This window comes from Cinclus cinclus, chromosome 9 (assembly GCF_963662255.1).
Source record: "Cinclus cinclus chromosome 9, bCinCin1.1, whole genome shotgun sequence".
Classification (NCBI taxonomy): Eukaryota; Metazoa; Chordata; class Aves; order Passeriformes; family Cinclidae; genus Cinclus; species Cinclus cinclus.
Genome location: NC_085054.1, coordinates 11,151,067 through 11,174,725, shown reverse-complemented (window position 1 = coordinate 11,174,725; position 23,659 = coordinate 11,151,067). Strand labels below are relative to the sequence as shown.

Sequence of the window (23,659 nt, the reverse complement as noted above, 5' to 3'; positions counted from 1 at the left end):
ATTTCTGTGATGCACATAGTAAAAAAAGTCATTGTGTTTGTATGACATTTTACTTTACTGTTTTTAAACATCCACTTACAGATAATTCCTGAACAATTCTTAAAGACATTTTAGAAGTTTCTATTCTGTTCATCACCATTACTACACTCTCTTTGCTGGTTTGGTTCCACATTTCCCTCAGCACCACATTAAGCCTTCCATGCTTAAATATAGGCCAATTTTTAATGCAAAAACTTGATGCAGACATTGCAATGTCCATTCAAATTGTAAACACTAAATTATAAATAATATTCACTACCCAAACTCTTATGTTGTTTGAACTTGGGTACCTACTTGGGTTGCAAGTAGTGCTAAATAAAAGTCACTTCTTCCTTTTCTATTAGGAGATAAGGTTTTCAAGTAATGTGGTATCTATTGGTAATAAAGACTTTTAAATCATTAATGTTGTGCCTCTAGTAACCATATTTATAAACTTGTTTGTGTGCAATGCTAATTGCTATTAAAATACATTTCTAGTAGAAGCTCAATGATATTTCAATTTAAATATTATCTTAAAGTCAGCTTGTTACAACTTTATTGTATGTAATGGAGTGACTAAAAGTTTATTGTTGATGCCCATTTAAATTAATGTGAAGAGAGGATCTGCTTAAGTTCTTGACAAGTAACACAAACTAATGTTCGCAATATAAAGACTAAAAATATTATTATTCTTTGTACTGCTGACAACATATGTTTTCACAGATATTCAGCTTTTATTATTCTTAATGAAATCAGAGTAAAGATTCACAAAATTCTTCAAAGGTAGCAATTAGTGTTTGTTGGCAAAGGATATCAGTTGGATAGATGAAAAGGATAATTTGGTACTAAAAGGTATCAAACACCTTAAATTTGTACTTACCAAACATGGCTTTCAAATTAGGCACAAATGAAAAATAATGTGAGTCATTGAAGTATGAAATATATATTTACAAAATATGGTAGTTATTACAGGCACCAGCACTTTTATTTTTTGAGTGAGATAATAGCATGCAAATATTTAATTATCAAGGTATTTACCAATCTGAATGACCGAAGAACAGATAATCCTTCAACATTTGCAAGACCAAGTTCCATTAAACTAAGGCTAACGATAATACCATCGAAAATATTCCAGCCTTCTTGGAAATAATAATAAGGGTCCATGGCAATAATCTTTAGTACCATTTCTGCTGTAAATATCCCAGTGAATACCTAAAAGAAAATGTAATTAATTGTTATGAGAAATTTATATACCTGAGAAAATTTTTTTAATCGAATGAGCTCTCTTACCTGTTACTTTAAAAACCAATTGGTATCTCCAAGTGGAGATAGCATCTAAGTATGATGCTGAAAAGAAGTAACTAAATCAGGGTACAAAGTAAGACAGAGGTTTGATAAACATATAAAAAGCTATTGACCAGTCAGCTGTTCATCTCCTTGGTATGTGCTGGACTATCCATCCAGCAGATGATGTGATGTGACCTGGTGTTTTAAGTCCTGTTTGATGAGGATGGTTCCAGTAAGAAGACTTGACAGCAAGTGTTTTCCTAGCTTGCAGTCTAAAAAGATAACAGTCTCTTATGTCAGACTGTCTAGGCATAGACTCTCTAAAGCCTGTCTTGTAGACAGGGGAAGTTGGAGATTCTTGTACTGTGCTTTTTGTAAGACTATAGAGTTCACACATAACTACCATGCTGTGTGACAGCTATTTCCTTTTAGAAAAATGAACTTCAGGGTGATAATGTTATTTGAAATATCTCCAAGTGCCAAATGTGAATTTATCAATGTATCTTAGTGTTTTTAAGTCCAGAATTTAACTCAACACTTTCTTGCACTGCATAGTGATAAGTGATTTGTGCAGCACAACAAAAAGTTTGGGAGAATGCCTTTTTTGTAAAAGTATTTTCACTGTAGTGTTATTGAAAAAAAAAAAATCCAAGATAAATTATAACTTTGAATATTTCATCAATTTTGTACAGAAGAAAAATATTTTCTGTGATGTTATATTAGTACCATGGTAAAAATAGCATAATCTACCTTAACATTTAAAAGAAAAAAAACAAGGTAGATGTAATGAAAACTGGCATTCCAGTGAAGACTGGACTTCCACACATATTCAGTTATTTCATTACAGTTGTTAAAAAATATGTTCATGAAAGATAAAAGCTCCAGTAAGAAAATCACTTTACCTATGAAAACCATATATACAGTTTCTAAACTGATTATAAAAAGATATTCTGGAATAGATTTAAACAAATACAATACATTTATAAGTTTCTTCTTTTAGAAAAGAGTATTTTTACATCAAGTAGTACATGACAAACTACTTACCAGGTTCCCCACAGAAAGGACACTGCTAAACTGTTCTGTCATTGGGTAATGTTCCATGGCCATAAACAAAGTGTTTAAAACAATACAAATTGTTATAGCAAGATCAACAAATGGATCCATCACAACTAAATTGACGACATGCTTTACTTTTAGCCATGGACTCCAGCAATCCCAGATCAAGAATGTATTTGCAAATCTGTACCAGCATGGTGGGCATTTCTGTCTGGATTCTTCAAGCTCTGAAAAAAAAACAAACAAAAAAACCAAAACCCTGAATATTATAAATTTATCTTCTGGAAGTTCTTGTTTAAGATATGGAAAAATATTATATCAACCAAATGAATTGCTCTCACTAACATGAGATTGCTCACCCATGCTTATCAACCTTAAAATAAGGCATCTAATTTATTTAAGATCCTCTACCACCAGTGGACAATGAAGTCCATTCACTAAAGAATAAATCATCTGAGACAACTGTCTAAAGGGACAGATGTGTTTGCCTTTCCTGACAGGAAAGCAGGGAGAATCTAGACATTTAGTTTAGGTTACTTGACTTCCTTGCAGCAGATATCTTAATTTCAGATATTAAAAGTCAACATGACTCACTGATCACTGACCCACTGTATATAATTGGTATAAACTTCATAAATGAGACACATTTTTTATGGTATATAATATGAGTACATATTTTGATTTTACATACTGAAAGGGTTATATTTGCCACTACACTGAGCCACTAAAAGAATTACACAACAGTTTTGATTAAATTTTTGTGTAGTGGCATGAACCCAAGTCTGAAATTTCCCATTTTTCAGGCACTCCTTAGAGCACAGAGATTTCCATCATCATGACACTTATGGATGATTCTGCTACAATAGCTGTTTCATAGATTGCTAATAAATACTTGCTGCAAAAATATACACTTTGAGGATAGTGGATTGATTTCTGCCTCTAATATTGTCCTATATGGGTGGAATTACTGGAAGTTAAAAGCTTTCAAACTGCAGAAAGAAACTAGTTCTCCAGGCAGAAAAGGACATAATAAGTAGCTAAGCCTTTCAATAGACCTTACAAACCATAACAAAGACAGTACTTTTGAAGGAATGCATGGATTCCTTCACGGTGCAATCACATTTCTGGATGTGCAACTCAGTATGCTGAGAGGCTTTGGACAAAAGTGACCACTCATACTGGATGCTGACTTGACACAGACTCTGTTGCTGCATGTAGCAATTTCAGAAATGGTGGAAACTAGATATGGGGTAAGGAGGTGAACTATCAGGAAAATTTTGATTACATTGACATGCCTTTTTCTGGTCAGGAGACTGGAAGGACAAACTATTTAACTGGAGGAACAATGCTGCACTCTCTAAGGAGATATCCTGTTTATGGAGTGGAGAACCAAGATTTAAGAGGTACCAATAGCTCATACTTGCATTAAAGTAGGAAGATATACTCATAAAGATAGATGTTTCTGAAAAAAGTTTTCTTTAGAAGAAAATAGGTGATATTAGCCATGTATTTCTGACTACAATTGGTCTGTGATCTATTTGTTTATCTGAGAGCAAAGGGCTTCAGAGCTCACTTTAAAATTATGTTTCAATACTGGCTTAGTAACACTGTAAAGTTTCTTGGTAATTTCTTGTCCTTTTAGAATATATGTTGAATGTGCAAGGTTGGTATGACTATAACACCTGCCACACTTTGCCTCTATCCAGTAGATAGATCCTTCAAGCTTATAAAAATACTTTAATGGCATAAGTATGGAGAGTGAGCATACTCAGTTTCCATTAAATAAGAAAAAACAAAACAAAACAAAACAAAAAGTACACTTTTTTCACACAGAAAATACAATATTTTTTTATCTTTGATAACTACAAAAATTTAAGAAAACCTTAAGACACTTTGTGGGCATTGGCATGGGTTGATTACATTTGGGTTTTTTTCTTCTATATTTCTCATTCCAATTTCTTGTTGTCTATCCTTGGATTTAAAGCCTAAGGGCTTTAGCCCTGTTCTAGCACATCACTGCCTTTATCACGGCAGTTCCTGGGTTATCATAATTCATTTTTCCTGCTAATGTCTAATGGAAAAAGAAATCCCTATATTTTCTGTTTGAGGCTCTGGCAGTCCTCTAGCTACCATTATTTTATCTCTGTTAGTCCACTCAGTAAAATAATATTTTGGAAGGTGTCATGAAACATGGTTAAGAATTCAGATTGTATAAATGACCTTAGAAATGCTCAAAAACTTTTTATATCTGATGTTCATAAACTCAACATGTCCAGTTTTACATTTACAAAGGAAATTACAGAAATAATTTCTCTGTACATGTAGTTAAAAGAACTTCACTGAACTGCCAGTCAGATAAAAAGCACGAAATACCTTCCATTGTATTTGTAAGTATGCTGGCTATGCTCATTGCTCTTTGTCTTGCAGCAGACTCTTCCATCATTTCCATGGAAATTTGGTAGGAACTCAGTCTTCTTTTCCTTATTTCTGTTTCCGTAGTGGTGCCCTGTAAATGAAATACTGAGGAATTAGACCATCCTTTTCAACAACCAATTGACAGTATTTACTGCATAAATATTAATGATAATCAAATCAGTTTACTGCAATGTACTATGCTTTTCAATTAGTGTTTCTGTTCTTGTCAGGATTTCTTTCTTATTTATTGAGGAACTCGGTGGGAATTTTGCACAATGATACAAATAATCAACTGGAAGACCCAATACCAACACAGCATGGGACCAAAGGTGGTTCATGCTTAAATCCCTGGCTGAACAAAATTTTTGCTCTGTACTTCCTTGATAGTGATAATAATAATAATAATAATAATAATAATAATAATAATAATAATAATAATAATAATGTATAGAAAAGGATTGCTTGTTTGAATATTTGAAAGAACATCTTAGGCTACAGAAGTCTGAAATTGAGACTAAAATGTTACATAATTTCAAATGTAATTACATAAGAATTGTAAATATTTTTCTAATGAAAGGTATGAAAAAAAAATCCTTGAGAAAAATTCAGAAAGGGGTATTTCTAATAAATATCATGTGAGTAGTAACCACCTTCTGTTTAATTTTATAGTTTTCCTATACATATTTCCAAGCTATAGCCTTATTAAAATATTGAATGTCTACTTTGCGGAAGTGCAACTATATACAAATTTTCAAATTAAAATCATCTTTTTTTTTTTCTATGTGTAGATCTCTTGTTGAAAGCAAGAAGAATATAATACTTTACTAAAGCTTAGACATAGGAGATTGAGGAATTTTTTCCTTTATGTTGTCTTATTTAAAAGCTATTGCAAATTATTTCTGTAAGAAACAATAAGGAATGCAGAGATGAGGAATAAGAGAAAAATCTGTGCCTGAACCAAACTGTAATAAATACTGGATTACTTACAATTACCTCTGGTATAAGCTGACCAGTAGGTGAAGTTAGAGTTGAAGGTCCTCCAACCAAGGAAACCACTCCATTGCAATCCACAGTGCTGTGCATCTTCCCATTCACTGGAAGGGCTGGTATCATTCTAGAGGACACACTGGCCTGGCTAATGTTACTGTTGCGCCTTTCTCCATGTCGATTTGGAACAAAGAGAGAATCTCTTCTGCTCTCATTGTCTTCAAGAGTGCTGTGCTCATCATCAGCAAAGTCATTTTCAGATCCTATGTCCTTTGCATGACCTCTGAAACTGAAAATGCTGGTTTTGCTGTTGCGCCTTGGTGAGAACAGAGAACCACGAATGCTTAACAAAGACTGTAAAAGATTTAAAACAGACCAAACAAAATGGCATTAGAACTAAAGTTGTAAATTCTTGGCTTTTCAAAGAATAGCTACAGGGCTGGAGAAAGGACAGTAATTTTTTTTCTTCCATTGTATAAGTGTGTCCACTAGGGGAATGTGTTCACCAGGTGCCCTGAAGCACAGGGGAAAAAAAATCTTTTAAGGTAATGTAGCAGGACTGAGGAAAAGTTGTGCAGAAGATATAAGCAAGGTTGAACAGTTCTGAGTGAAGAATGTGTATTGAACTGGCATGGACTGTGCTGGAGAAAATTTTCAATATCACTTCAAGATTTTGAAGGTACTTGTCTTTTATTCCTTCAGTTACAGTACAGAGCTAAAAGTCTTTTACTTGTCTTCTTCATCCCCTGGATTCCTAGGGATAACAACTAATAATGCTCACCGATCATGCTTTTCTGTTTTATTTGGTAGATGCAGAAGTGAGCGTAAGTTTGCCATTGAAATCCTTCTGAACTGATGCAAGGAAGTTGACTGACCTCTTTCCAATAGGCTCAATAATGTGGGAAAAATAACTAGAAGACAGAGAGGGCATCTTGGGTAAGCTTTGGAAGTACAGCAGCAGCACTCTCAGGCACAGCTCTCAGGGGGCCATAGCAGGTTGCACACCCCTGCCAGAAGGTATCACTTGGTTATCAGGCAGCTCAAAGCAAGTATTCACTAGGGACACCGTTACCTGAAGATATTCTCTTACAAGTGAGAAAAATAAATCAGCATTTGTTGGTAATTCATCTTTTAATTACAGTAGAAGCCAGTTAATGAAGTGTTCTTCTCCCTTGCTACATATTTTATTAACAGCATTCATGAATAAATAAAATGAGTGCTAATTGTGGAGAAAAGTAACCTGGCATTCTGCCTTCTTCAGTTCTGCATTTGTACAAATCTTCACATCTTGGTTCATCAAAAACCTGGTTTGAGACTATTGTCACTTTTTCATTATTTATGCAGGTGGAAAGTCCTCATATGTAATATCAGTGGGTTTGATCCCAGGATAGTTAAAGGGAAAGTGAAAAATACCCTATATTATATAAACCTATGTTAATATTTTAAAAATCAAACACTCTATATGTACATATATCAACCCATATGTATCTCTGTATATGCATAGTCAGATACATAAATTCCCACCCATTATGTGTGTGCTGAGCTGGTAGAACTGCCTGTTATAAGGCCTGGCAGGTTTTTGTCATTATGAGATGCATTTTTTTTTTTTTCTGCTCTTACAGCTATACCAAATTTTAATAGTTTGGGCTGAAATTTTCTGTGCTGGCTGTCAGCCTCAGGCTGAGTTACTTGAAAAATATCAGCCAAACGATTTTGCTAAGCCATTTATGTAAACGTGGCTGGAGAAAAAGTGCTGTTTTGCTTATACTGGAAGATAATTTTATCAAAAAAAAGCCCCTAGCTTCTATGGAGTATGACACTGAATTCTGGCAAAGCAGTAAGCTAATTACTACACCCTTTTTACATTTCCTTGTAAATAAATATGTCCAACCTACAATCCTTCTAAAAATGCCATGCTCACCAGGGTTTCATCTGAATACCAGTGATACCCTTGTTCTTTTAGAGAATGTTCCCATGGCTGCTATGTTTTATTTGCAGGCCAATCTTTCTGATATGTGTTACCACATTTTGAGCACAGCTAATTGGATCAGCCCCCTCAGGGATTTGGGAGAAGTAATGCCTGTTCTGCAAGTCCCTACTGCAGACAAAAGATATTAGCCAAAATGGCTGCAGTTTTAACACATGTGGAGGCAGAAATATATGTGTCTACATGCCATTGGAAAGTAAGGACTGAAAGGAAGGTTTGACTTTTCTGGCAAACTGCATCATTCATCTGCATATGGTATCAAAGGACAAAACCTCTTACAGGGCCCAACTGAGCAGATTATCTCCCCTTACCATTCTCTCTCACTGCTTCATGCTCTGCCCCTGTCTCACCAGGATGTTTCTCCATGGCTAACAAAACAAATGAGCTCTTCCTTTACCAATTATACTGTTTGCAATTCTTTTGCTTTTGTGGCACCTAAGTTTTAGTTGTATGCTCTCAACTTTTGCCCCCAAAGCTTTGTTACAACTGAAAAAAAAAAAAAAAAAGAATTGTTAAGACCATCTTTAGTTAATAAGTTATTCCTAACCTGGGTGGTATTCATAGGTAAAAGTCATCTATTGGCTCAGACCACACATTATAATTTTGAAGAGAAGCATTTTGAGTGATTTTTTTCTAAAAATGCCGTAACTCTGTGTAGCCTTGAAATTAGCGAAGGTAGCACATAATCATTTAGGCTGGAAAAGGTCTCCAAGATCATGAGGCCCAACCTTTGTCTGATCACCACCTTGTCAACTAAACCATGACACTAAATGTTACATCCAGTCATTTCTTGAACACTTTGAAGGATGCTGACTCCACCACCTCCCTGGATAGTCCATTCCAATTTTTTACAATCCTTTCCATGAAGAAATTCTTCCCAATGTTCAACCTGAAATTCCCCTGGCACATCTTGAGACTATTTCCTCTTATCCAATCACTGGTTGCCCCAGAGAAGAGGCTGATTTCCACCTGGCCACAATCTCCTTCCAGGGAGTTTAGAGTGATAAGGTGCCCCCTGAACCTCTTCTTTTCCAGGTTAAACACCCTCAGCTTCTTTAGCTTCTCCTCATATAACTCACTCTCTAGACTTTCACCAGCCCTTCTCTGGACCTGCTCCAGCACCTCCACATCTGTCCTGTACTGAGGGACCCATGATTGGATGCAGAATTCAAGGTGTGGCTTCACTAGTGCCAAGAACACAGGGCATATCCTTAAGTGACAGGAGACCCTTTGATTTATGGGAGTAGATCTTAGAACTTTGGATTAAATGATTTCCGGAGGTCCTTCATAAACTACATTTTTTCCTATGATTGCAATGTTTCTCCATCATGTATAATGGATTTCTAATGAAGAAGAACAGTATGAGTAAATTTTTACATGTACCAGCCCAAAAGATCCCTGTGTAGTTTTTCCTTATTGTGCAGTACTAATGCTACTTTTTTCATTATCTTCACATTAAAGAAGCTAATTAAGGAAAATAATAGAAATTAATAGTAATGTGGGATTTCCTGGGCAGAGTATTTTGATGTTGCAGTCTGCTAAAAACCCCACATATTTGTATAGTTTTGAAATGGATCCAGAACAGAGAATATATGGTTCATTAATGCATATATATGAATAGTAATCTTCCTTTTTCCAGTCTACTAGACACATCCTCAGAAATACATTTTCAGAAATGTGTTAATTAAGTTTATAAGTATTCTTGGTACACTTTTTAATCCCTTTGCTAATATAATGTGTCAAACCATCTTAAACTTACACTGTGAATGGTACTGCCACTGATCTTTCCTTCATTTACCATTTACATAACTTCCAATATGAAAACCTGCTGTAATACCAGCAAAAATAAAAGTAGAATGGACACACATGACTTAGTAAAATAGAGTGCTGTACCTGGTGAGGAGAAGTGAGCCTTTTTTCATATGTCAGTTGACTTCCTTCTGTGGAGAAGCGGAAACTTTTCCTTCTGATACTGTCTTCTGACTCAGACTTGGGGAACTTATCGATATCTCCTTTGTCCTCTGCCTCAGACATTTCTTTCTGTCTTCTTTTCTTCCTTCTGTTTCTTCTTTCTTTAGCACTCTTTGAGCTCAACTTTGATGCTTCTGAAGAGCTTTCCAAGAGTTCTCCTAATCCCCCTACACCACTGAAATCTCTTGATGCAACTGATGCCGCTGCTACTGCTGCTGTTGTCTGTCAGGTTACAAAGACAGGTATTCTTAGTAGCCAAAAAAAGAATAATTTTATAGTATTTTATCAACTGGTTTTTGTTATCACCGTGATAATAATGCTCTACATACGCTCTTGAGTGTGTAAATATACCCAAACAAATTGTACTGAAGATAAACTATTGGGTTGTATTTTAAGCTATTGAGTGTATTTGAAGCATGAACTTCAGCAGAATAACTACACTACTTGTTAAAGAATTGCTGCACAAGACACTTATCTGAAAATAAAGGTAGTCAGAAAAATGTTAACATAGTGCTTTTTCATGTATTTCAGACCTGTTATTCCATTTTCTCTTGAGAAAAGCCCCACATATCTAATTCAGCTGAGTTCTTCTGAGTTCTTACAGAGAAAACTAATGCCTAACATTCATCATATGAGTTCATGTATAAAAATCCAGCTAGCACCCTGAAAGCAGTTGAATCCAGCCTTTCCTCACTGTCTTCACAGCAAGAACACTCCCTTTACTTTCCTTCTGCCTTTGCTGGTACCGGGCACAACCTCTAGACACCTTCCTCCCTCTTCATGTTTCCCCTCCCACACATCCCACTGTATCTGCATTCTAGGTCTTTGTTATAGATATGCAAAAGTACATTTATTGCCTGTTGGTGCTACAGCCTGAGAAAAGTAAAATAGTTGAAATTTCTTCTCTGGTGGAAAGAGGTGAAATGACTTACTGCAGCAGAGTCATCCCAAAACCCAGGACAAGTATCTTTAACTACAGTGGATAGCCTACTCATTTTGGTTCATTAGAAAAAGGTTCTTTTAGTCATAAAAAAAAAAAAAAAGAAAAACAAAGAAAAGAGGAATTGAGAGTATGTCCAGTGCTGTTCCTCAAAAGAACTGTGGGAGATTGTGATGAAATTCTGTAGTGGAAATATCTTTGGGGAGATGATAGGCTGCTCTTAGCTTACAAAAAAGGGTGGTGTGATAAATGGTAAGAGACTAGGGTTATGTAACAAAGATGACTAGTAATTATCCAGCAAAACATATTATATTCAATGCCAACTATTTCAGGAATGATGACATATCTCTTTACAGCAGGAAAGGATAGTTTGAAAGCTCATAGTATGAATTTATGTCTTTCTTTGCCACAATAAAAAACCCATGCTATAGAAGTTGACTTGATACAGACTTTTTCTGCTAAATGGAGTATTAAAAGGATTCTGAACTGTTTATAAAATAAAAAAACAATACTCAAAATTTTGTCATACTGGTTCAGAATATCATCCTTCAAAGACTCTGCAAGAAACAAAAGCAGCAGCTGCTGAGTCATCATCATCCATCTACTTCATAATACTAACAGTAAAGGTCGAAAAAAGTGGAGCAGTCCAAAGACCACTATGATGACTTAAGTTTGTGGATTAATAGGTTCAGTGTCAAGGGGGTGAAGAGATGGGTCCCAAACTAATTTCTGCCTTGGTAACTAATTCAACACTTCAGTGATCCCCCTTGTACTGCCTACTTTCTGCTAATGTTTTCACAAACATAAGAGATCCTGTAATAATGTTTTACTTAATGAAATGGTTGCTCATTTTTAAAAAATATGACTTTCCTGGGTCTTAATTCAACCTTACTTATAGTCTCTGTTTCTTTTTCTATTCTTTTTAAGTCTGGATCAGCTTCATTTTTCCCCACTCTCAGATACACAAATGTCTTGATGACTCTGATGATATCTCTTAGTATAATGTGATTTAGTGCCTTTAAGGCATTAAAGTACCAGATTTAAGAAAAAACCCAGCAATGTACACTTTGCTGTCATTCAGCCTTTCTAAATTTGAGTTTTGCAGGATTCTACTTTTACTTTAGTAATTTGGAAGGGATAAAGTTTAATGACTAAAATGAAGGTATGCTGATTAGATTTCACAAGTCATACATAAAGGTTTATTTTCAAACAAAAGACAGAGAGTTTGTCTTTTTGTTAGCACTTTATGGAATCATTCTAACTTAGTGAAAGTACCTGTAAAGTACTATCAAAAATAGAGTTTTATAGGAGTTTTGAATTTGCTAGCATTTTATAAACACTGTCCTGTTGAAAATAGCTAAATGCCTTTTGAAAAGCAGAGGAAGATCAGTTCAGAAATTAGACAGATGGCTGAATTACAGACCTGAGCTCCTGCATATATTTTACCTTCAGATAAGAAAACCTTTCACAAAAGTATTTATTAAAATGTCTTTTTTCCTCATAAAACTTTAAATAATTTTCTTCTCTTTTCTTCTCTTTTCATCTCTTTTACAAAGATTACTTTCAAAGAATTCTGAAGTAATATATTTGTTATTAAAATTGCTCATCTGGTTTTGAATATTGCTTGTCTTTTCTAAGAATACATAAACTTCTGATTTACTACAGTGTCAATTAGGGATATTTTTAATTATCTTGCTGGACAGAAACCTGGAAGAACACTGATCACAATCTTTCTCTCTATTTGATGAATATTTGGGGAGAATTATTAAGTACCTCAAGCTTGGCAATTTTAACTCAGATGTAAACCAGAAGTAATGTCACTAGACTTTGTTCATGCTGTTTATAAGTTCTGTAACATAAAAGCACCATTATTTTTGACAACTTAAAGTCAGGTTTCTAGAGCACCCTTATGACAAACATTTTACTTTTACAGTCTTTTAGTAAATGAAGTAACAATTTTTTCTGTACCGTTAGCTTACTTTTTTACTATTTGGTTAGTTCCTAGTTTTCATTGGCTATTTCCACTTTTATAACTTCCATAGTAAACATGACCTTTTATTTTCTGTAATTAATTGCACAATTTGTTCATGTTCTTAATCACAAAATATTTTTTCCTTGCCTTAAGAACAAGCTCATTCAGAAAGTACAATTTCCATCATTACCTGAGCTTCTTCTTGTTGCTTCTTCAGTTGTTCCAGCATTTGCTGAAATTCTGCCTCTTTCTGCTCTGCTTCTTCCATTGTTGCTTGATTCTGTTCTTCATAGGCCATGGCGACCACAGCCAGGATCAGGTTTATCAGATAGAAAGAGCCCAGAAAAATCACCAGAACAAAAAATATCATGTATGTCTTCCCAGCAGCACGCAGTGTCTAGGGAGTAGAAAGCATAGCTATATGTTATCCCACAACTTAATTTTTTAAGCTCATGCAAAAATTAGCTTATTTATGTAATTTTAGACACCACCAACAATTTACTATTTATGTAATAATAATTTCTTACCAGCTGATAGAGGTTTTCCCAGAAGTCCTGAGTCATTAGCCGAAACAGTGACAAAAAAGCCCAACTGAATGTATCAAAACTTGTGTAGCCATAGTTGGGGTTTCTGCCAGCTTTCACACATATATATCCTTCTGGGCATTGTCTATGTAAAAATCAAACAGAAGGCACTTAGTCATAACTTTTATTCCTTTATAGAAAATATGTATTATCTTTTGGAAGAATATGCATTATTTTTCAACAAAAAAATCCATAAATTACAATTAAATTAATTCAGAAAAAAAAAAAAAAAGAATTTAACTATAACATAGTAAATGAAAGACATTCTTTTCATCCACTCACTGGTTGAAATGACCTAAATACTAAGATTCTCCTCAATTACATTTTGCAAATAGAATCTTTATTCCAAATGAATTATTTCCTGGCAGAAATAATTACTAAAATGTTGTTAAGGTTACAGAGAGATTAAACAATATTATTAGCTAAATCCAACTGTAGTATTAGGGATTTCCCACATAATGCTGATATATATATTTTTAGCAGCCCTCTTCACTGCTGCCAGTCAGGCATCCAAGTTCAGCTAACAATGCTAGGCTCATAATTTGGCACATGTAAATGAAAGAATCTGCCAGAAGTGAAAGAGTTAGGCTTGAAAAAACAGGTTCAATCTTGAACTGTGAAGTCACTGCTATGCTTTCTTAATATGTTCTCTTTCTCACTTTTAACTTTTGTTTCCTCCTACTTTCTTCAATCAGTAAATCACCAAAAGGGACTTAAAAAAAAATCAGATCTCATCTATAAAACCAACTTCATTTTCCAATTGAGCAGGAAACTATTAGTATTTTTTTTTGCCAGAGTGTAAAACATTTTGACTCCAGTAAGAAATTCTCACTTAGCCACAAAACTCTGTAAGTTCTGTAACCCTGCTAAATATAGAGTAGCAACTAGATCTCCTGTTCTTTTTCTACAGAGAATAACAGAGAATTTTTGAAAGGGTCTTACCCTGCATCAGAGCTATTACCACAAAGTAGGGCATCTCTTTGTCCTTCCAAAATGTAAAAATGAGCTGTGTAGAAAACATTAGAAATATATATGAATAGATCAAATAAACCTTAAAGTGCTACAAAGTAAAATAAAAATAAATTCTGTTAAATCATAGTTGCTAACTACTGATCACTTTGCAGCTTGTTTAGGAACCTTTCTGGTTGTTGTATTTTTTATTGTAAGTACTAGATATCTGTAAATCAGTGAATGTAAGCAGTTCTACATAAGGCAGAAATATAAACCCCTCAATGTTCTTTGTCTGGTCACAAAAAATTATATATTTTAGCCATAAATATATTAAAATAGTTATATTAGACATTCTTACTTTCATCCTCAATGTAATCCTTCCAGTTAAATGTGCTCACTGTCATGTTAACAAATGTACCGTTTTCATTCATTGTGCTGTTAAAGTAGGAAATAATATTTATCTCAAAAGTAGAATTGTCTGGAGGCCACTGCAGGCATTTATTCCTCAGGTTGCCCATGAACAGCTGCAGCCCTATCAGTGCAAATACACTCAGACAAAACACAGTCAGGATCATCACATCTGAGAGCTTCTTCACAGACTGAATCAGGGCTCCCACTATAGTCTTCAGGCCTGCAAAGAGAAAAGATCCATAGAATTATCATAGAGTATCTTTGCCCTTCCCATATAATTAAGAGGCCATGCAGACACTTAAAAAGAAATTATTTTTTATTTCTTGAAAGGTAAAGCTTCATGAGCAGCCTCAGAGCTTGTGAAGATGAATGAAAGAAAAAGATTCATTTTCATGAATATGCAATGTATATATATTCCAATAAATCAAATATATAATATTCTCAAGCAGGAAACTTTATCAATCATGCTTTCCTAGTACAGATTTGATTTAATTTCCTAATTTTCCTCTGGATTAAGTATTCTGCTAATAATTCAGTTTCCAGTTAATTCTAAACATGACTTCACAACAGTGTGAAGCAGCATGAGATAGAATTGCTAGTAATATTGAATGAAAAAATCATTTGCATTTGATAAATTTTCCTGTGCATCATTTACTTCTTCTTTGGTATCTTCTTTGTTGTTATGCTTATTTTTAAGACTAATGTAAATTTTAAGTGGTAAAAAAAGGAAAAATTTCAAGACCAAGAAAGCCATAGCACTAAGCTTTTGTAATGTAGAGGCATTTTGTCACAATAAAATGCAGATAAACAAAGCAAAATAACCCATAGGCCTCATATTTTATGTTTCATGCAAGACTGTTAAACTCAAAGGCTGATTTTGCAAAATAAAAGAAGCTAATGCTGAAAAGGCAAAGAATCATAAACTAAGTTAATGATCCATGCCTTTTTTTGTTTATTTGTTTGTTGGTTTTTTTTGGCAACATGAGCAGCAAACAGCAAGACTTATGCTCAAAGGAAGTGAATTCAATGGAACAAAAGTCAGCCTCGGTGTTTAACCTCGCTCTCACCTGGAATGACTGATATTGTTTTCAAAGCTCGGAGAACTCTGAATGTTCTCAACGCTGAGACATTGCCCAGGTCCACAAACTCTGTCACATATCTGTAATAGGGGAGTTCACACACAAACACAATGACAGCACACAAATAACAGTTGGAGATATGAGGGGCCTAACACCTTACACCAACTACTTCTTACCTGGAATTACAGAAATAGTTTTCAAAGCTCTCAATACTCTGAAAGTTCGAAGAGCTGAAACATTGCCTAGGTTTACAAATTCTGTTACATACCTGTAGGATTAAATCACAGTTATTCAGAATTGAGGCAGAGCTTATACTAATTATGTGGGTCGTCAAAACCTCTGTGGTAATACTAGCAATCATACTTGAAAATTTACCTGTCTTTTCAGTACATTTCGCTTTAATAATTATTTTCATCAATTTTGCTTAAAAGTCATTGAAGTGAAACTCACTGATTTGTATTTGAACATCTAGTTAAACTAATTAGCTGGTAATGGGATGGTAACATGAAGTCAAAGGGATGGCTTCATTTCTAGTGAGCAGAAAAATGTAGGACATGAAATTAGTGTCCCTCAGCAGTAATTACACTAGTGGCTGACACTCCATTTTGGCTTCTGCCATATTTTACTTTGATTTATGAATGCTAAAATGTGTGATACAGGGTCTAAACTTCAAAGGTGGCAAAAAATAAATATTTTTAAATAAATGCATTTATTATAATAATATTCAGCACTAATTTCATGCCCTAAAAGTTTAAAAAGTTCTTGAACCACTTACGCCATTAAAATGACACTGAAGTCAAGCCAGTTCCATGGGTCTCGCAGAAAAGTAAAACCTTCTAAGCAGAAGCCCCTTGCAAGAATTTTGATAAGTGATTCAAAGGTATAAATTCCAGTGAAAGTGTACCTGAAAATCATCAGAGCGGGAATAATGGATTTTGCATACTCACAGACAGTGCCATTCTTTAGCAAAGATGACTTAAAAGAGAAGAAAAAGTAATTATAGAAGTGAAGGGAGTAAATTATTAACTTCACTTGCCCTAAATATTGTAGTTGCTGTTCAGTATTTGTTGAAATTTGAACCTGATATATATGCTACTTATTTTCTAAAAGGTTCATTTGATCTCACTTCTTGTGCTCACAAATAATTTCTGGCTCTAGTATTCATGGATATATTTCAGACTTTGATATTTATATGTACATTCTTTGCCACTCACAGGGTTGCCTCTTCGCCTGCATTCATAAATCAGGTAGATATCTAAGTGTTACAAAAACAGAAGAAGTTTTTTTTATGTCTAAATCAGAGAGTTTTGTAAAAATCAGTTCCAGATAATAACTATACTAACAGCTATATTACATGTTTATTTCATAAATAATCATCACATACCCAGACTGTTATTCTCAAAGATGGAGAGCATGATTACCAGCTTACCTGGTGTGGGAACAGCTATTCACTTAACATGGAATAGTCAGTTATAACCAGCATAATGCAGGCACTTCCTGAGACCATATGGGTCACAGAATTCTGCCTACAGACCCTACTGCTCTCCTTTCAGACTCCCAGCAACTCTGACAAGCTATCATCACTGTTAATTGGGAATGGGTTAATGGTAGTTGTTTCTAAACAGGGTTCAGTGTAAGGTTCATTAATGCAGAGAAATAAATAAATAAAAGCCAGTAATGGCTCTTCAAGAAAAGGAAGGAGTGAGAGAAGCAACAAGTGATTAGAAGGTTTTTCATGAGTAGTATTATTTCAAATAAAAACATAAAAGGTTTTGAGGAACATGACCTAGTGGAAGATGTCCCTGCATGCCAGGGGTTTGGAACTGGGTGATCTCCAAGATCCCTTCCAACCCAAAACATTCTGTGATTCTACAGTAGTTCAGAGGAAAGCATGTATTTTGTTAAAGAATAAACATGCATTTATAACCATGAACAAGAAAGAAAAATATTTCCTATTTTGGTTAGCTCTTTTTTACCCTTCCATAGGTAAGGCCGTTTCCCTGGCAGTTTGAGTTTCTTGTGGTTTGTGGGTTGTGTGTTCTTGCCATGGCAGGCACTTACGAGGTCAAATCAGTAAAGTACAAAAAATCCCCACTGTGATGAGATCGTGGATACTCATGCAATTTTACATGCACACCTGTAGCTCCTTGTTTGATGTACAGCTCAGAATATCCAAGGACAAGAGCTCCTCTTTGTATTACACAACAGAAGTTCAAATATTCCTCACACATAATTTTAGCAAATGTGGTGTTACTCTTAAATAATTTAACTTATTCAGGGGGAAATGGGAAATGATGATGATGTCATGGAATCTGATTCCTCCTAACTCTGGAAAAACCCATTCTGGCATTTACATTTTTATAAATGTTTCTTGTTTGGAGTCACACATAAAACAAAGACATAAAAATAAAGAAGTAAAATTATTTAACTTACTCTACATTCTTTGTCCAGTCTGGAGGGTTACTCATGGTCATAAATACACAGTTGGTCAAAATAGTGCACATGATAAGCATGCTGAATAATGTAGGTTATAGTTAAGGCACATAAGTCCAAAAAGTAGGACAGCTTTATAATACTGAAATAACTTAAAAAATATTAAGTATTTACAAATGTGTACAAATAACATGACGCTCTAATTAAAGCCTAAAAAGAAAGCCTTGCACATAATTTTTTGTATTTTAAATGGTGTGCCATCTGGCATATTATGGTGCACTTCTGTAAAAAAATGCAATACTCTTGTAGTTATAGCAGGTTTAGGTTTTAAATGAAGTTTAAACATATCTTTAAGTCTGTAAATCATGAGATGACTACCCAAATGTAATTACTTATTTAATACAGGTAGATAATTCTAAAGGATCTTTAGTCAGAGGTTGGTTGTTTTGGCTTGAGTTTTTCTTTGAACATGATTGAAATATACTTGAAAATACTCTCCTTTATCCCAAATCTTTTATAGGACACCTATCCCAATGCTGAAAACACAATGCTGAAAATGCTGCTCTTTACCTATGCTCTTCTGTCCTTGCTAAGTGAGTCTAGTTCATGAATAGTACTACTGGTCTTGGTAAAAGTGTGACCTTAGATATGTTCAAGTGCAATGGTTTGTTATTAATGTGGCCTTAGCTGCAGGGCTTAGGATGGGATCAGGTCTCCTTCTAGTTATAAAGCCTGATATTTAAACTCTGACAGATTTAGGTGGTTCAGTAGAGAATTCTCTCAGCAGGGATGAAGATCATGCTGCAATTCACATGGGATAATACCTCTTTTTTTTTTTTAAGGTGAGCAACATATATTTATTTAGCATAGTTCACTCCAATGGACACAATTTGTATATTCACATGAAAAGTATTATTTCAACCATTAAGTATTTTTAACAGCAACATGTAAATCAACATTAAGAAAAAAGGATATGAATGTACCAAAATCTTGATAGCAATTTTTCTGATGGGATTAAAAGGAGTTAAAATATACAAGGCAGATGTGGCACTGAATCGGAAAATAGCTTTTCCCTTATTCAATACTATGAAAGTCTGTAAAAAAGAAATACAAAATTAAAATACAGTGTTGACTACATATATATCTTCACCTCCTACTAAAAGTTTCCATTCTCTACCTGAGAGGTACAAGTTCCATTCTACTGTCTACCTGTGGTAGGAAAATAACTGATTTCTAGTAATATGATGGAGTAAGCCTTCCACAGCCAATTGTCCAATTTGCAAAATTTGCCAACATATGGACTGAATTATGATGCAATTAAAATTAGTGGGAATTACAAAAAACAATGGCAGTATGCCAACAAAAGCAAAATGCAGGACTTTGCCACTAAAATATTTAAATTTTATTTTTATGAAGTCTTTGATTAAAGTGAGAGCTTCAAATTTATCAAATACATTCCACCTTGTGAGCAAACACAAAACCAAAATAGCAAAAGGACAATTCTAAATGCCAGTTTGTATTTGGAACAAATACTTGACAGAATTACATACACATATATATATGTAGTGACAAGGAGAAATTGTCATTACAAAATCAACCACAATTTAAAAATTATTTTGCTTTCATTTTCTATTTTAAATATTACCAAAACCAATTATATGCATCTTCTAAAACATATAGCTGTGAAAAAAAATTATTAGTATATTGCCAGCTAATATAGTTTAAAGCAATGTGAGACATATACCAGAATTTGGCATTCTGTCACAGCAATTTTTTTAAAATTGCTGGATTTCTTTTTAACAATGTGCTCTTACTTTCTTATATGTGAGCAGAAAATTTAGCTAGTGATTATATTTTAAATTTTGGTCCGATAAACCTATGGTTTGTTTTCAGTTTATTCTATTTCTGTGGGCAGTCGTTGCCTAAGTGTATTTGTCTGTGAATAAGGTTTACTTGCATCTTTGGTGCCACTTGAAATTTCTTCAGGACATGACTATTCTTCATTCCTTTGGCTTTTTGTCGATGGTAATGGCTCTGCTTTGTGTTAAGATAATAGAGTCTTTGTTAAACTCTCAGCAGAGCTATATAGTATCATAGTTCTCCATGTTGATTTCCAGTCTCTTGACTTGGCTGTGATCAGAAAAATTCTACCCTCTCTGTGGCCTTTAGTGCCTATTTGGACAATCATCTTGGGCAAGGAAAGCAAACCTCTTCACAGTGGGAAAGGAAATAGGTTAAGGAGTGTTGCTGGTGCCTGTTCACAGAATAACACCAAACTTACACTGAGGGTGGCAGAGAGCAGACACACACTCGTTTCTCCCTGCCCTACAGTCCTTCACCCAGCTGGAAATGCTAGAAAGATGTTGCCTGTCCCAAGGTCACTGCTGCAGCTGAGCCTGAAGACAGACTAAATTCACATATGATTTCCTCTGCACTGACAAGTCAATGATTAAGGGTAGTTTCTACTATACACCAGAGGAGGGATGACTAATTCTAGTCCATGATTTAAGATGTCCATTTGTTTTCTGTCGAGCATAATTATACTGCTAGGTAATATAAACACAGATGTCACCTGTGACTAAAGATCCTACAGTTTACTAATTGCCCTCATATACTAAGAATTAGTGTGACCTTTTACACTTTGGTTCAAACAAATCTGACTACTATTTCTAATAGAGGTTAGAAACTATACTTCAGGACTTCTCAGGCTTTCTGCAGATTTACTTGTTCAGACAATTTTATCCCTGAACTCATTTATGCAACTTAATTCCTGAAGTTTTGCAGCTAGTCCAGAAAAGAGCTTAGTACTGACAATTATATTGCAAGTAAGAATTTGCATGGAACTGTTGTTATAACCCAAACCATATGAATTTAAATAACCCTTGGCAATGGTACTTCTTTGAGCTTTAATTTCCTTAATAATGTACATACTTGTATTATCTACACCATTGTTTATTTAACTTTGGCAACTGTTAGGTTATGCAATTACATACAGATTCTGTTTTCTTTTCTGTTTCCATTACTGAGGCCATAATTTTTAAACCTGTTTTACAAACCAAAGGCCACCAAAAATTTAGACACAAAAGTGAGAGTATTATTTGGATGATCTTTTTCCAGCAAACAAGTTTGTTTGGAGTTTAAAGTATTTTATGCCTTGATTTTTTTAATAGTGGCTCAACATCAAGTTTCTTATCTTAATGGCAGCCTGGAATGCTTCAAGCCGTCAATAGAGCAACTATGACCAGTTCTATCTCTGTTCCAGAGAGATGGGAAAAGATAGTCCCAAGTACTTCTTCATATAACACCTTCTGCATTTTTTAATTTAGGGATGTTATCCACCTCTTCATCTTCCTTCACTCTCCTTACCCACAACACTTTGAGGTCTATCAGAAACTGAGAGAACATCTTGATGCTGCTAAAGGAGCACACAGAAATAAACAAGAGTACAGAGGAAAACAGGCTTCTACTGTCACCTGTACTTTCACTAATCAGTGCAGGACCTAAGGTACTTTTTACCTGTTCCCAGGTTGGATTATTTCAGACCCTGGAGGATTTTAAAACAGTCAACAGCTAATCACAGCTATGGAAAACAAATACTTGTTTTTTTCTTGTCTTTCTCTTAACTCAAATAACACCAGTCTGCTTCCAATTTTATGCATCATTGCTACAAGACCAAAACCCATACACTCTATTGTACATCTTGACTTTTAAAAAGTCAAACTTTTACTTGAATGGATCTGTTTGAACTACTTTTTCTATCTCTGAGTCCCTGACTTGGGGATCATGTGGAAAGGAGGACTGTGTATGGCTGTGCAAACTGGAAGGGAAAATGCACCTTTTTTAGGAGTTTGCATTCTTCATGAAACACAACTTTGCTAATAATGGTCCTGTTGTGTTACAGCCCCACACATGTAACTTAGATACATAACTTTTATTTCATAACTCTTTTCTCTGGTCTTTCTGTATGAAAACTCTTCAGAACACCAAAAATGTCTTTTTGCAATTCCTTCCTTAAAAATAAGCCTTTCCATGGTCTGCCAGAGACTTCTAATCTCTGCAGTAGAGATCTATCATAACAAACCCAAACACGTCAAACAATAGTTCACATTGTGGTAGTTTCATATGAGCCAACATTTACAGAGTCTCTATAAGCTACATATATAGACATGTGTTTCATATGTATCTTTGCATATGTTATATAGCTATAGAAATACAAAGAATATGGTTACACTCCTCTATTTCACTAACTTGAGTGGATGCTACCTTGTAATCTACAACTATTTCCATTGCAAAACCATGCTTGGAACATCTCTTTTGTCATATCCAGTCTTACTATTATATATAAATTAAAATAATTCATTCTGTTCTCAAGTTCAGGCAAGATCAAAGAAGACACATCTTTCTTATAATTAAGTAAACAGCAAGTAATTCAACAGAATTGAAGCAGTCACAATATGGAAGAGCATAAATCAAAATATGATTCTGGATGTTTAGCAGATTTATAGTTCCAACCATCACATTTTGTGATTAAACTTTTCTGGTGTATAAATTTATATTGTATTTTGTAAAAAACATAATTTACTCACTTTTTTATTGATATAATATGGGTCCAGGTCTTCCAAAGGTTCAGATACCATTCCTGGAGGTATGTCACCGTAAATAAATGGCAGTGTCTTTCCTGCCTCCAAGTCACTGTTTGGTTTTGGACCATTTTCATCATCATCATCTGTATGTTCTTGTTTGGGCTTTTTAGCTTTTTCTTCTGCAGAGCGCTTTTCAATAGCTGCGAGAGAATCTCTAGTAAAATAGCGGAAGCTTTCAGGTCCAGGTGGTACCAGCAGTGCCTGTGCCATGTTTTCATCCTGCAAATTTAATTACTTTTAGCTTCTTGCATAAGAATGACCTATAAAAGAAAATTAAATCATTTAGGCAAGCTAGATTGTACCGATAGGAAAAACCTCAACATTTGGTTAGAAACTCTTTCCAGGCTTAAATAGAAATAGAAGCAGCATATTTCAAGGCTGAATGGCAGTTAAAAACAACAGTTCAGAATTTATTTAAATATTTTATAAATTATTTTTCAGCTTTTTCCTGCTGATCCAGAAAAAGACACTATTTCTGCCCACAGATACTGCTTTGCCTGTGTCCTTGGACACTCCCAGTTAGAACAAATTGCTGAAACTGTTAAAACACAGTACAGCCTTTTTTTTTTTTTTAACAGCAAGTATAAAAATGCATATTCAGTGAGATACTGTTGAAAATTGTAAACCTACGTTCTACTACTTAATAGATTTTATCTTTCCATATTTTTTCAAGCATTAGTAATACAACTTTACAAATGTCAATACTTTCATTAAACAAAAATATTTTGCATGACTGTTTAAATGACAGCAACTGAATTATGGGAGGAACAAGCATAATTCTTTCTTACTGACACTTAACTGTGGTGAAGGCTAATATTAGATACCAGAGCAGCTTAGGTTGCACTTACTGACTGTTATCTGTGAATCAAAACCACAGGCCTTTTAAGTAAAAAGAAACAGCATGTACAACCAAGACTATGTGGGA

At 34.5% G+C, this 23,659-nt stretch overlaps 1 protein-coding gene across 12 annotated transcripts in view; it reads right to left on the bottom strand.

Moving 5' to 3' along the window:
- The window catches only part of LOC134047227 (sodium channel protein type 2 subunit alpha-like), a 51,662-nt gene extending 28,718 nt beyond the window's left edge, over window positions 1-22,944 (bottom strand). Inside the window, exons 1-14 of one of the 12 annotated variants that reach the window (XM_062498235.1) lie at window positions 22,678-22,944; window positions 19,059-19,185; window positions 18,092-18,182; window positions 16,434-16,562; window positions 15,647-15,738; window positions 14,527-14,799; window positions 14,160-14,223; window positions 13,161-13,302; window positions 12,824-13,030; window positions 9,644-9,943; window positions 5,770-6,117; window positions 4,735-4,867; window positions 2,350-2,588; window positions 1,057-1,230 (exon numbers count right to left, since the gene is read on the bottom strand). In XM_062498235.1, coding sequence (XP_062354219.1) covers window positions 1,057-1,230; window positions 2,350-2,588; window positions 4,735-4,867; window positions 5,770-6,117; window positions 9,644-9,943; window positions 12,824-13,030; window positions 13,161-13,302; window positions 14,160-14,223; window positions 14,527-14,799; window positions 15,647-15,738; window positions 16,434-16,562; window positions 18,092-18,182; window positions 19,059-19,185; window positions 22,678-22,944 — 2,586 coding nt within the window. Of the gene's footprint in view, window positions 1-1,056; window positions 1,231-2,349; window positions 2,589-4,734; window positions 4,868-5,739; window positions 6,118-9,643; window positions 9,944-10,675; window positions 10,683-12,823; window positions 13,031-13,160; window positions 13,303-14,159; window positions 14,224-14,526; window positions 14,800-15,646; window positions 15,739-15,834; window positions 15,927-16,433; window positions 16,563-18,091; window positions 18,183-19,058; window positions 19,186-22,677 lie in introns of all 12 variants that reach the window. The other 11 variants (XM_062498234.1, XM_062498238.1, XM_062498244.1 and 8 more) reach the window with 11 other exon arrangements.
- Window positions 22,945-23,659: the final 715 nt, after the last annotated feature.